General features: G+C 36.2%; 1 protein-coding gene across 1 annotated transcript in view; it reads right to left on the bottom strand.

Moving 5' to 3' along the window:
- SLC16A7 (solute carrier family 16 member 7) overlaps positions 1–11,594 on the bottom strand; it is a 46,403-nt gene extending 34,809 nt beyond the window's left edge. The window contains exons 1-2 of the mRNA XM_085323846.1: positions 11,394–11,594; positions 3,223–3,465 (exon numbers count right to left, since the gene is read on the bottom strand). Of these exons, the coding sequence (XP_085179972.1) occupies positions 3,223–3,436 (214 nt within the window). The 5' untranslated portion in view covers positions 3,437–3,465; positions 11,394–11,594. The remainder of the gene's footprint in view (positions 1–3,222; positions 3,466–11,393) is intronic.
- Between the last annotated feature and the right edge of the window lie 4,050 nt (positions 11,595–15,644).

The following is a 15,644-nucleotide window of genomic DNA, read 5'->3' as shown; positions in this document are numbered from 1 at the left end:
TGTATATTATGCCAGATTGAGAGGGAAAGAGAGTTTCATATTGATTTGATTTATCAGATTTGTCACCTCTGCTTAGTGCTTTCCTAACAGGGAGTATGCTGTGCTTGACCTGTTTGCTGGAATTAACCAGGACTTCAGGAGACCATATGGATTGCCAGATGGTCTGCTATAATTTAATGCCATTTATTCTAAGTATGAAGTAAGTGATAAACATAATTAACATTCTTTTAGCTACTTACTAGATGTCTTTTATTAGTTCCCTTTTTCTTTCTTTCTTTCTGTCTCTCCTCTTTTTTTTTTCAGGCCTTGAAAGGTAAGTTAATACCTTGTTACTGAAACACAGATGCCAGCTAATTATTGCAAGAGGCTGCAGCCTCCAAAGCAAAGAACGCCTGCACAGATTCTAACTTATTCACTGACCCCACTGTGATGATTAATAGGTTGAATGTTAAGCTCTAATGAGGATGACAGATCTTAGATGTTTTCAGGTTACCTTAATTAGTAGTATGATGAACAGAGTGTTCATCACAGTCATACATATCACACTTCATTGTAAACAATGCACCTTGTACTCATGGTCTTAAAGTGTATTTCACATTGCAGTACATCAAATGCTAAGGAATCAAACCACCTTCAGACAGTAAAAACAATGGAGTGATTTCCTTCAGAAACATTCTTCCGGATCAGTATTTCATACTCTGCCAGTGATTGTCTAAAAGGCCTATTTTTTAGGAAGTGCTTCTAGAGAAGCTATGGCTTCAAAGAATGTTTATATAAAGCAGAATCGCTCATTCTCAGCATTTTAAAGCCATGATTCTATAACAAGATATTCAAGCAACTTTGCCTATTGTTTCTCTGCTGACAGTCTTTACAGGCAATGGGATAGGTGTTAGTATCCCAAGAATAAATAGTAAATCATTTTGTAATTTTAATGTCAATGTACAGATCAAGTTAGCAAGCTTGTATTCATAATAATGAAAGAAGTATTAGACAGAAGGCAGAAATATTGAGTGCTTTATATTTTGCATTAAATGTTGTGCACATTGAAATGAGTATATAAAAATGACCTCAGCTGAAGACCCTCTTGCTACCATCTATGCTGTTAATAAAATTTAGGTGAACCTCGAGATGACATAAATGACATAAATTGTAAGCTATTCGAAGAGAAAACTAAAAGAACAGCAGCTGTGTTACAAAGAAAATCTTTCTTTACAAAATATAGCTATGATTAGAGAAAGCAGTTAAAAAGGTCCGAAGTCATAGAACAAGAAATGGGGAAGTAAATGAAACTTTTTAACATCTGTACTCCTTCCTTATTCCAAACAATTCCAGCTCTCATTCTAGGGCCTCCAGAGGTATCCAYGTTTGCTCCACAGTACAAGTTCAGGCACTGTGTATGCATCCTGAAGAAGCAGCTCCTGAGGTGAAGACATGCATGTGACATGCTTTCTGTGTGCATGGCTGTCACATGGACTGCCTTTGGAGGACTTGCAGAGAGGCTGCCCAGACGTTCCTGGCAGGGTGCTAGTCAAGCACAYTTGAGCATATGAAGTGCCATATATTCCAAAGGGACACACATTTCCAAGCTCATGGTGTCCATAAAGGTAAGTCTGGTTCAAGGGTGAGACGCCCATAAAATACAGTACCAATACACCTGCCTTTTTACTCCACTCTTGAATGTATCAATCCAGGTTACCGCTTCACTCAGTGAATTTTCTCTTGACTGTTGTTGATTCTATAAAATCATTTAYTGTACTCTACTAGCATATGAATAAAAATGGGATCAAAATACCTGAAGAGCAAGCTCTTACTGAAATTGTCCCCACTTCTCAAGTCCTCTTTATAGGGTCTCTATCTCTGCTAGCATTAATGACTTTATCAGCTGATATAACCACAAGAAGTTTTCATTAGCTTACTTTTGATATCATTGATAACAAGTTTTATAACAAGATTTTAAAACTTATTTCTATATAAATAATAACAGCAACAGGTACTTACAGGGAGCAACTCAGGCTGACTTAGTTCCCTTCTTAAAGGACATACATCTCTTCACACCTCAGCTAGAGGAGTGAGGTGTCAAAACTTAGGTAAGCTGAAATCAAGGCTAAGAGGTTTCTATGTTGAAGACTTCATGCTTTCTTCAATAGATTAAGTTTACTGGACCTGATAATACTGTATTTTATTATTATGCAGTAATCCCTTCTGAAAAATATTGATGATGCTCTTTAACGATACTGCATCTGGGTGTGTTACTGCCACAGTCTTTCCAGAATATATCTATATGGTGTGCATGTATGTATGTCTGTATATTTAATGGCTCCATCATTGTCAATATCCTGAGATGTTTCAAGTGGGTATCTCATAACTTTCTATTGCCTGAAATAACCTCCTATCCAGACCTCTGCACTGCCTGTAAAACTGCTTTGCCTAAGTAGCAGCTACCTCCTACTAATACTTTACAAAATATCCCAAAAGAATGAAGAAACAAATTAGAATTTAACAGTTAGTCCTTGAAGCTGAGAAATACAAAAGTTGCCACAGGAGGCTTAGTGCACTTAGTACTTTAAACTAGTTTTATACTTTAAAATCCTTTTCCATCTGTCTTGATCTTCCTCACAAGAATAACATGGTGTGAGAATATTTGCTCAGCACTCATTTCAACCCCAAGAAGAGGACTATATACTATAATCAGTTGTCATACAGATGACACACTAACGTGTTCTCAATCTAAACAGAAAGAAATCATAGGATTTTATTTTAGGACAAGGACAAGATATGAAACATTTGTCTATAGAGGATTACCTGTGGTAGACTGCAGGACCCTCACTGTTATTATACTTATCTTTTGTATTTAAAGTCCATCATGTGGTTTATTGAGAGATGCAGCAGAAACTGAACAAATGTGCCCCTAATCCTAGCAGAAGTTACTTGGACATTGTTTTATTGGAAAATGTTGTTCTCAGAAACTGTGAACTGAGGTCAAATTTGCTAAATAGAATTAGACAGAATATATTAAAAAAAAAAAAACTAAGGGGAAAATGAATAGGAAGAGAATATCAAAACAGTTTTAAAAGGGAAAGTAAACACTAAGAATGATAGAGTAAGAAAGTGTGTAATTATGTAAATCCATCAGGCAATAATGAAAAAAAAATCAAGCAATAATTAAGTGCTTTAAGACCATTCAAAAAAGCTACGCTTTTGCCAATTTCACAAATGTCTTACCTCCTGCATACATGACAGCCAACATTATTGATGATATCCAAGCTATCTCACTATATGATGTGTGGAAGATTTCCTGTATTTCTTTGAAGAATACTGTGATGGCTTTGGGGAATGCATAGGAAAATCCGATGGAGATAAAAGCCCCAAAGACCACAACCCATCCCCAGCCTCCATCTGGAGGTGGGTACTGTGGTGCTGTTACTGCTGGTGGCATTTTCGGTCTATGTCTCCTTTCCAAATAGGCTGAAAAAAAAAGAGCAGAAATAATGTTTCAAAATTTTTTATTTTTTGTCTTTATCAAGCAGTTATATTCAGTCATCAACCTCACAGATTACAAAGGATCCTCCGAGCACAGAACCAACTCCCAGCCAACACACAGGACCACAGACTGTGAACACTTGTCTTTGGAAACAAAATCTGGCCACCAGAAAGCTTAGGTGGCAAGAATCCTTCAAGTGTGCTRCTCTGTATGTTAGAACTATTACATATCACTGATCGCAGTCACTGAAGTTGTATTTCACAATTAGCCACTTACTGGAAAGCATTACATTTGTATGTGTACATGTATGTAGCTCTATTGTCTTCAGTGTGGATTTAGCACAGGTATGAAACACAATAAAGCTAGAAATCAGCCTTGTAGAATACAATGACAAAAAGTTACAATGTACTGCTCCGAAATGCCATTTTAYTCGCAATATTTACAAATATTGCAGCAAAGTGATCTGCAAGGAGTTCCTGACAGTGTTTTATCACATGCAATTAGTATCCAATTGTTGATCGTCGATGAAAGCTCTTCCTTTTCTCAGGAGAACACTTAAAAAGCAAGTCTGAAACTGAGATTTAAAGTTTCCTGACTATCCATAATAAAATATATACAAAATATTACAATTCCACACTGTATACATATTTTTAAAATTTCAGTCTGCATATTAGTTTATGTGGATATTGCCCGTAGGCACAAGGTGGAGGCCGAGAGTATTATTTTTACTCTATTTTCACATGTTAAATGATGTCAGGAAATCATTCACTGATTACCTCATGAACTTTCCACAGCTCTCTCTATTTTATAATTTGCTATAGCAGAGTCTTACAAAGTGATATCTTACATACCTGCTGAGAGGTGCAACCAAGAAATTCAAGGAGCTCAAGAAACCATAGGTAATTCACATAAAACTCCTGAACTCCTGAAATGAGTGTCATACTTTTATTACCATTCTGATATCTRAAAACTTAAGCTTACTACATTCTGCATTACCTTTTTAGGAAATCTGTAGTAGTGAGAATCTACTTTGCAATTCYGAGATTTTTCCACTACAAAATCCTCTTATTCTTAAAACACAGAGCTGAAGTCCACCTGTGTTTTCTTCTGTGCGTTCCAGCCTACACAGGCAGTATGAACTGAAAATTCGACCCTCCTCTCTGTTTCTTTCCTGGGCACTTTTGGCAACTTACTACACTTGGATTGGCCTCCTGCTATACCAGCATCCAAATTTGTGGACCATAATGGTATGTGGGTTTCCATTATGCCTATGCTTACCAGTGAGTGTCCATGTGATTTTTTTTCCATGCCACTTATAGCACATTCCAATTTGTCATAGCAAACTGCATTAGTGGTGAGAGTAATATGATTGTCTTAACAAAAAATAAAAAATTAACTCTGTCAGCTTATATTAATCTCTCAGGAGAGTGCCTGGAGTACTCTCAGGGTAAATGGCATGTAGAACTGCATGTAATATACACCTCAAAACTAGTAAAATGTTGCTTTTAATATTAGCTATCAGCAGGCTAACCCTGATAAAAACACACCGCATTTCTGATTCTCCACTTTACTGAAGCTGATTGTGAACATCACCCTTATATCGGCAAACCTCTGCAAGGAGGATAAATAAACCACAAAGACAACTGGCTTCTATGCCAAGTTTAAAAATTCCAGAAAAACTGGCTTCTGTACGATGTCATGCAGATCTGCTGCTGGCAGGAACAAGTATCTGTTGCTCAGTACATACAGAACAAATCTTTTCCTATCCATGTCCAGAAAGAACTCTTGTCCTGAATACTGTCCCTGCTAATCCTGCTCCCAGCTTAATATTAGTCCATTGATGTGCATTAGTGAGGGAAAACTTGGGCCTGTCACCAGAAGAAGATGAACTAGAAGAGATAATCCTGGTTGCYGAGACTTAATTTTGGCAAAACAGTTAAATCTTGGTTGATCTTTGCTGAATAAGGCGCATTTGAAAGAACAAACTCCCCAAAAGCCTGTTGTACMTTATAATATACCAAATATTGATTGCTTTCACAAATACAACCATACAAATTGGCATGWAAAGTGGAACATTTCTTCCCCTACGTTAATCAAGTGATGGTGAACAACAGAGCTTTGTACTGCCTCAGAAAACAGTTACTTCGCATCTAGGAAATCGTTTGGTTATTTCCTAAAGATATGTTAACTGTTATTTTCCTGTATTTCAAAGATTTAAGCATAAAGTTTTTCATAGTCATATGACATATGACAACACTTTTATCCTTACTATAAATTTAATTAATGCCACACAGTATCAAAGTATTGCTTTCCATAYAAATGGAAAGTGATTATCAATTTATTGAAAAAATACTCAATTTCAAAAATATATATATATATAGAATCATTTTGAAAAATCACTACCACCACATTAGTCAGAAGATAGTTCTTGAAGGACTAAAACGTCAGCTCTTTGGRAAGATCCCATCACAGTTGGTTGTTTGTGGGAGCAGAACAGGCTGTGACAGTTCAGTGGTTTCCTGGTTTCCCCCCTTTAAAAGCTTCACAGCAAACTCAGGATGCACTAGGGAAATCGGCAAAGGGGCATGGTTTGCTCCTGTGCTTTAGTACCTACAAACTGCTGCAAGACCCACTGCATAACCAGCCTGCAGCACTGCTACAGTAAGACTGTGTGCTGACTTACATCAGACRCTACACTGTCACAAAGCAGAGTCTGGATCATCATGTCTCACACCTCCTGTTGATCCTACAGAGTACAGTTAATAATAGCGTCCATGATTTTCCTTTATGATCTGAATAGCCAATTTTAGCTCCAGTTAATAAAAGATGAAAAAGAAAAAAAAAAAAAAAAGAAAACATGTTTGCACTAAGAGGAACAAAATATTCATTATGTCAGAAATGTTGTGTCCAGCATCTCAAGCATCCCACACCTGCTCAGGAGCTAAAAGCAACTTTCTCCCATTAAATCTTCCCTTAATCTCCCTGAAACTGAACTCCTCCTTAGTCTAGCACAATAATATCCCTAGCTCTAGTCTGAACCTAACCAGTAGGATTTGGATAGTAAAGGGAGTGTACAGACAAGGGCAAAAACCACTAGCAGCCAAAATAAAATAGTATTTTGAGTTGGATATAATAATGAGTGGAAATAAATGCTGACAAGCAAAGAGATGGGAGAGAGGGGAATGGAGCATTGACAAGCAAAGTGTCTTTTCAGAGCTGTCAGAGCATAATATGATCTGTGAAGAGAGAAAGGAATATTGTAAAAGGTATAAAAACAGGCACATGTGAGCAAGGGTCCAACTTAAATTTGAAGGGCACAGTGCTGGGGGCGGGGGGCAGCATTTGCGTAAATAAAGGTCACCACTAGTGTGTTTAAATGTGAGTCATGTGAGCTCCATCATGTGCTTAGAGCTAGAAAGTGAGTACTACTCATACTTATGCTTTTATAGGCAAGTAACGGGTGAAGAACGCTGCTTACCATCCACACAGAGAAAAAACAGGGGAATAGTGACTGAAGCCCTTCCTGAGTGAACCCATCAATCTCAGTTCCYTGTGTCAGCTACCGAGAGGTTGCTYAGCTTTTCCATACCCTGCATCAGCCTGTGTGTAAGGATCCTTTCTCCTAAGCTCCTTCTAATTCCCCTGTATAAATCTCATGTATGTAAGCAGTGAGCAAGAGCAGAGCTTGCTGTAATGGGAACTGCATGTATCGACTAATAAATAGTAGGATACGAACATGGTAAGAAGGTACTTTGAAAAATGTAATATGCAATATTTTTATTATATAGATTTCGGTTTGCACTTTGGAATGAAAGAGGGGAAAGAAGAAAAAAGAAAGAAAGAAAAAAGGAAAGGAAAAGAGTGAAAGAAAGAGAGAGAGAGAGACTGAAKCAACAAGGTCAAACTAAGAGCAAATGCTACAGACAAATAATATATCTTGATAACATGCACTGCAGACTTCAGTCAGTCATGATCAACTTGCTCAGTTTGCTTCTGTATGTTTGCTCCGTTAACATTCTGGAGTTGCCAGCTGCCAAAATCAGCTACAAATGCAATAGCTTGACAAAGAATATTTTGAAAAGGGGTTAGGTTTTTCTCATGTTTATAGAAATTCTGATTTTACTAAGAGTTTTATTTTATTTTTTTTTCTGTGAACATATAGTGAACGTTTCCTTTCCTACTTGCACTGCATCTGCCTTGTCTTCAGTATGCCCCCTGAACCCTTGACTCAGCAGCCGTTAGTCTACAGTGTAAAAGAGCTGGTATGTGAAAAATCTGTCTGTTGTTGCTTTAGAATAGCAGGAATATTTGGCATGCGTGCAGTGTATTCCAGATCCACACAGTAAGTCAAGGACTGCAAAATGCTTGGCAAATCTGAACAAATTTATTCTCATAATATCCCCATAAGATGATTCAGAATTATCATCCACTTTCAGACATGGGAAATAAATATAATAAGAGGTTAAATGACTTGACCAAGCCTTGTAGCAAATCAGTGGCAGAGCTGGGATATGGACTAGTGTCTAAATAAACTGAGTTATGACTAAGATTTTTAGCTACATGTGGGATTTAGAAGCTCATTAACTAGCAAATRCAGATGAATTGTACTGCTTAATACTGGAGTTAGAAGCACAGGTGGGGTAGAATTTTTTGCTTTATAAGTTTTGATAGGTCTGCTGCTCTACCTTAACCCTAATGAATATTAATTACATTGCTATATTTGAAATCAATGACTGTGTGAGAGCATTAGCAGAACAGTGAGCTATATAAGAATTCAATTTCTTGAAATATGGAAAAAAAGAGCCTTCCTTAAAAGCTGTAAAAATTTACGTTCTTATTTTTTTATAAACAGATCTTTAACGAGTCCCCGGCAGGATATCATTATAGTAGATATCCCCAAATAGTATTGCCTCTTGTAATTTTACAAGTTATTCTCATTATCCTGTAAGCAGCAGTCAGTATTTAAAGAAAAAAATATCTTATTAGTTTTGTGAGACAGATTTGCTCTGATTAGGGATTTTGTTATGGGGAAAGAGAGGATGCAGAAAGACTCTGACCGAAGGGATCAAGAGAGCTTGTTTTCTGCTCTGATCTCTAACTACTCAGTTGTGAGGCAAAGCAGCTCCTAATGAGCACTGCTACCCGGCCTTCAGGAACAGCTAATTTTCCTGAAAAAGGATGAGAGGCTACATTTTTTCTGAATATCTGTATTCAGAGACTGAGGTGTATGTGGTAAGTGAAAGTCAGGCATATAAAAGGTATATTCAGAATCTGATTTTATTTCATCTTTGCCACTAGGGTCTAACCTGCAGGATAAACACACCTTCTCTGAGAATAAAACTGGCAAAATGTGCCTAGGCTATCTAGCATTTCAGAAAGCCATTGGTCTTTGTAAAGTTTCTCCAATTTGCTCTGGATTGACAGGGCTGTATCTGAGAATATTTTCCAAACTTGTATGTGACAATAAAATATATTACATGACATATACAGTATATTATATTAATTTACATATATTATATTAATTTACATGTATATTAATTTACATGCTTCTGTTACAATTTATTATTATTGTTAAAAGTCTAAGTAAATCTAAAAAAGCCCCAACAAAAACATTCATTAGTTTTATTTAAAGCCTATTTCACTTCAGTTTTCAGCACAACATCAAACAGTATTAAAATACTTTACCATAGGTATTTTAAGTATAAAGTTATATCTTATTGAGAAAAGACGATAATTTTTTTTTGTCTTGAAGAGGGGATGAAGGGACTGTTTCTAAAATTCACATCTATGAAACAAACACAGAGTTATTCAACCCATCAATAATTTATAGTTAAGAATCAATGTTGTAATACACTTCTCATTCCACTGAAGCAGTAACAAGACAAGTTTATGCTTGAAAACAGTGTGGGAAATTAATATCTCCTCAGGCATCCAAAGCAGGCATATCAATATCATTCTTCCAAATGCCTTGAAGGTTAGCAGAGGCAGGAGGAAGGGAAAGGCACATGTTGTAAAATAAAAATAAACGAACGATGAAAATCCCTTTCTTTCTTCWTATGGTTGGGTGCTGTAATTGGCTGATGCTTAGTCACAGCATCAGCTGTGTAGATAATTGTATGTAAAAGTAGAAAGTGTTTGCTGAGTTAGTCCCTGATATTTGTGGGAACAGCGAAAGGTGTAATTCATCTTTACCAAAAAGACTGGCATAAAGACCCATTTCAAATTATTACTTATTCCTGTTTGAGGACTCAAAATAGGATTACTGAGACTGAAGTGAGTCCTGTGCTGTAARATATCCATTATAAAAAGCAAAAATTTGCTCTGAGAGTGTAATTAAAATCCTGTTCACACTAAGGCCCCATTTCATCAGTGTTTAAACAGAGGCTGAAGATTATTACCATTAAGTAAGTTCCTCAATTCATATTTTTACAGAACTGTAAACTCCATCCRAAAAAAAATGATATTGAAACTAGCGCTGTGATGCCATTGAAATCACATTTTGAGTATTACATTCGATGTTGACCTAGCTTACGAGTTTACTCACTTTCAGTGACTGCTGAGTCAGGAGTCAGATGACTCATACAATAATTTGTCAGAGCTAATGTTAATRCATCATTTATAATTCCTTGCAATTTTGTCTGTTTTTTTTTTYYTTKKTTKKTTKKTTTTTAACTTCACATGTTGTGGCGACACATTCTCCTGGGAAACTGTGATTGAARCTTTTGAAAACTGTTCTGTATTCTCAGGTCACAGCCATGGGTWGGACTTCCTAAATGACTAGTTTAATCCGGACGACTAGAGGACTAGATGACTAAATCTAAGTGAAATGATTCYAACCAAGACGATTGCAATTCTGTTTTAATTAATTCAAGAAAGTAGTCAATAGAATATTTAGTCCAGAGAATTTGGCACCCCATACAAATTGCAGTGCACTGAAATGAGATGTTGGCTAAATTGAAAATGTCAGTGATTCAATCTGAAGAATTAGCCAGTTTTAATAATAAATTGATCGAAGCTGATTAAAAATTCCCCACACTTGGAAAAAAAACCCCTCAAACTAACCAACCTTCCCCCCCCCAAAAAAAAAAAACTCAAACCCCAAACTAGTTTTAATAAGCTCAGCTAACCTCATTCTTTATAGTTCAAAATGTTGACTGCCTGCATTGCAAGAATACTGATACACTTATTTTTAACCACTGCTACCATACTTTAATTTCTAGGAGTACTCCATTCYCTTTAATTATTATATTTACCAGCTTTATTTTCTGTTCTATAAGCTTACTATTGCAACGCTTTACAGACCAGTTTTGAACTATTGCCAGTATAAGCCTTCTTGGTATTCAGCTTCTTTGACACTCACATTCTGTGAATGTTAATAACAAAGAAGAATATCCAGAATAACTGAAATGACTTCAAGTAATCTGAGTTATATGTTTTATATATACTTTTAAGAGTTCTAATGTTTAGAGGGAGGGAAATTATATTTTCACTTATTGATAATATTTTATAAATGGAAGAACTAAGGTTTCTAGTCAGTGTYAATGGAGCTATCTGCACAGCTGCTGCTTGTTGCTCGAGAAATAAGTAACATAATCTTTCCAAAGCAGCAGATTTTCCATTATCAATAATAACAGATATTTATTTTAATATCACTCACTCAATACTAAGCTCCAGAAGAAGCTAGTCTATTCTTTGTGCAATTAGCTAAAGTTTTCACAAAGCAGAAATTTTATGCTTCAAAATCAAAATTCCTATCTTTTTACATAGAACTGTAATTTGAACGTGGCAATATTTAATGCATTTATTGCTGCAGATAATATTCACATCCATCTACCAATTTAATATTTGTTTTTATGAAGATGTATTAGATTACAATTCGAAGTCTGCTGACATAAATTTCCATAAACGTTACCGAATATACTCCGTCCTCATAGCAGCGCTCCGAGATTAGAATCCAACCCCTGGCTGTCTTCTGTGCTTCAGCACTTACGACTCAGTGAGCTTGCTGCATATGTCCTACCAGCAGCCTAAATCCTGGCGTGGAAGTATCATCTCACACATACTGAGAAAATATTTTTCTTCTGTGCTTATGCAGCATATGGCTCCCATGGGTGGAAATAGTTACTAAAGTTTAAGTCTCAGTGACAACTACTTATATTATGTAATAGGAAGTAAACTGATCTAGATTCTGTTCCTATGACCATATGACTGGAATCAAATAACAAACCAAGGCTGGAAAATAATTCCAGACTACAAAACCCTATCCAGGGTTGATACTTCAAATATTCCTGCCAGTTTGGAAACTATTACTRGTTTAAGAAATATTTTCTATATCATTAATAAAATGGAGAGAGTTGGTAATGCTTCTGATCATACAGAAATTTTTAAAAGTGTGAGCTGAGTAATTAAGTGCTGAACTTGCAGTGTCAGCAAAACTACAGTAAGTTGTGCACTATATAAAAAAAGACCACCACCAACAACAACAAACTATGCCAAATCCAAAAGAACAGAACCATCAAAACCTGCAGTGAAGAATATACCTTTTAGAAGAAATTACTTGGAAACTATTATAGCTTGGAAAAGCCAGAGAAGTCATAAGTCAGAAGCTGTTTGATTAATGTAGATTTTAAAKGCTTTGTGAGAGCTGAGAGTGTGCRCCATCTATTTGTATGAAAATAAAATTAAAAATATACAGATAAYACAAAAYGAAAAAYCAAATCAATACATTTGTGCCCATAAAGGGCATCTGTGTGTTCTTTCTGCCTGTGAAGGTTAAARTGTGAGTCACTGATTCCATACACAAAACAAAAATTAATCCAGAGATCATTCAAAAATTACTAAAACATATCAGTCCTGCTGAAAGAATGAAAATAAATATTTCATCCATGYGCCCTATCAGAACTTACCAGAGATGAAAACTCCGTATACCTTTCTAAAGAATTGATTTGAAAGCTCAATCAGTGTGGCCTCATAAAACTAAATGCAAGAACTCTAAAAATGTCAACACATTTTCTTACAGTCATAGTTCACCTGAGAGTTTTCTCAAGCTGGAGACATTAACTGCCATTTTATTAATCTTAAGACTAGTCACTCCAATGGCTCTGCCAACGCAGAGCTCTCGRACAAGGTACGCTGCTCACTGCAAGTGCCTCTGGTTCCCTGGAGGGCAGCAGGAGTGCCCCTTGATCTCCCGAAGGCTACGCTTGCAGAGGGGCAAACAGCACGCTAACATAACGCTCATGTTTGAGGCCATGCAGGGACCATCCTTCAAGATGTATTACTTGGCAATTCCTTCGTACAGAAATCGGATTTTTCAGAGCATCTTGAGGACTCTGCAGGGGTAGGTAACATCTCCAACCACCTAGCAGTACTAAACTAAATATATCCTGCTCACTCAAGTTTTAGATGTTTTAATGTTGCTATTTATACTGTCAAAAGATTGTAAAGGAAGTTTCATTTTTATTTGATAGTACAAGGCTTGAAATAGTAAAACAAATGGGGAGGTATGCATTTCCGTGGCACAGTGGAGCGTAGCTCCTGATGGCTAACATGGCTAGCAGGAACGCAATAGCCATGTTAGCTCAGTGTCCCACCTAGACAACTTAACTCTACTCAGGTATCACTGCACTGTGCCATGTAAAATAAGTACATTATGATGTTTATTTGTCCAGTCTGGAACATGATGATAAAAAAATCTATTTGAAGTATGAACCAAAACTAATATAATTTAGGCAATGACAAGGTTTTAGCATAAACAAATACAGGGAAGGAAGAAGTTATGATTGTGTTTTATTCTCATGGGAAGGAAGGGGATGTTTAATTGCAAACTTACTATGTACTTTGTCCAAGTGTTAATAAGCTGACCTACTGATATATATACAAAGAAACTTTAAAGAGCAAGACAGTTTAATCAAATTCTAATGTGTACTCCACCACCCACTGTGAGAAACTGGACATGGGGAGATCAAAAACATCTCTTGTCTATTATGGAGAACATTTTTTGCTATTGCAGTAGATACCTCCCAAAGAGCATATCTCGCTGCTGTACCTCTCCTAGAGAAGAGTCTTTCTGTAGTTCTACAGTGCTACAGCTAAAATAATCTTTGAATAAGTTCCAACAAACTCTAGAATTCATCAGGAGTCTAATATTAATCATACTGTTTATAGCTGCATCATTTTCAACATTTTATTCTGCAGTTTACTAAATCCTGATAGAATGCCCGGAATATATTTGTGAAGGCTGTGGTCCTGAGCTAGCATAGCGTCACCGAAAAGTTGTTGGGTGCTTGTAGACACAAAGAGACATCAGGAGATGACCAGCCACTGATGGATGCAAGAGAAGAGCTAAATAATTCTGAAATCCCTCTCCTCTCACATTAACATAAGGAACTGTTGAAGACTCTAGAAATCACATATTTATTTTTCTGTATTTGAAACCCACACTATAGAATTTCCATTAAGCCTAGCATTGTGTGTTTATCTTATATAACATCCTACTTCCCCAGCTTATAGTGGCATGAGTGGCATGCTCTTTGCAACTTTTTTTTTTTTTTTCCCCAGAATGGAAATCTTTCAATTAGAATTTATCAACTCTATTAGCCTGTTATGAAAGGGTCCTTTCAAACAACCAGACAAGAGGAACTCCTTTTCTTAGGGCAAATGGACAACTACAGACCACGGGCTGCAACTGTAATTTGGACCCCAAAAGTAGATGTGCAAATTTAAGTCCTAAAGTGCAGCAGCCYGATAATTATGTGATACAAACTTGCTATTGCAATTGTTCTGTCTTATCTGATAAATCACTGATTTTTGGCGGAAAATAGGGAATAACACTGCTTCATTACTGAAGAGCAGCACAACAAACCCACAATAAGATGCACATTTGTTGACATATGCTAAACTTTATCCCAAGTACCAAAGTAAAAGCACTGCACAACTCTTCCTTACCAAAAACAGAAGCAGAAGTTCACAAATATTTCTATATCATTACAAGGAAAATTTTATACTTTACAGTGGTCTCCTGTTCCATATAATAACATATTGTAAAGCGAGTCTCTCTCATCATTATTGAGACTGTAGATCAAAAACTGAAATCCTCAATCTGCCACTGTAATAGCTGCAAGAGAAACAGCAATACAGTTTACATAAATGTGTAGTAAATGAGACACGAAATATAAAGATATCTCTAGTATTTGCATGCTTCCAATTAGCAAAAGGGCACTGTGAAAATATTCACACAAGAAACCAGGTAAATTATATTTACCTGGAAGCTTAATAAATCAAGAGCAAATCATATTGAATGTAGGCAACTGAGCACATCAATCTATGCAATGACTCTGTTGACACTTTCAGGATAGAAGTTTAATCAGTTCAGAAGCAAAAAGTCATGAGTCATGTTTTTCCTAGTGACAAACAGATACATATACACAATGGGCTGTATATTTGCTTTATTGCTTTATAATTTCCTCTGAAGGTCACCTTATACACAAAAGTAAGAKCTTAGTAGAATTTTTTACACATAAAATTATTCATAATGTATAAAAATATGTACAGTGCACTCCACATATCTATGCTTTTTGTCTTGATAACAAGACAAAGAGGCAGCAGTGGAGTTTTATAATTCTCAAGGTTTTTCCTTGAGAATGCACTACAATGCTGGGATTCACAGCCTAAGAGCATTATAATCCACTGAAAATTATTCTTTCTGACTTCAAGGTAATAACATTCTTCTTTATACAAAAAACTCCCGACTTTGGTGTGTGTGTTTTCATAAAACCCTTAAAGATATACTGTTAACTTATTTGTGTTGGAGCCTTAAACCATAATCCTGTATAACTATGCACAGACTTTTGCTTTCACATACAGCCCATCTGACTTCAGCGGGGCTCAGTTTGAGGGGCTAAACTACAAATCCATACTTCTAATTGTCATTTAACTAGAGCCTTGCTTGGTCAATAGCTGCAGATGAAACAATGATAACCTTCTGAGATGACTGGATTTAGTAAGCATATTTTCTTTACAGATTCTTTTCCTAACACACTTTCAGTATCTCCTTTCACCCTCAAAATAATACCAGATATAATGTTTGGTCTTTCTCAGTGCAGATTATACTTATTTTGATCTGTTTGATTCAAGTACAGCATTTTTGTTCTGTTCAACCTTA

This window comes from Rhea americana, unplaced genomic scaffold (assembly GCF_003343005.1).
Source record: "Rhea americana isolate MKP2758 unplaced genomic scaffold, rheAme1 scaffold_88, whole genome shotgun sequence".
Taxonomy (NCBI): Eukaryota; Metazoa; Chordata; class Aves; order Rheiformes; family Rheidae; genus Rhea; species Rhea americana.
Note: the sequence above shows the minus strand (reverse complement) of the source record. Positions and strands in the feature narration are given on the sequence as shown.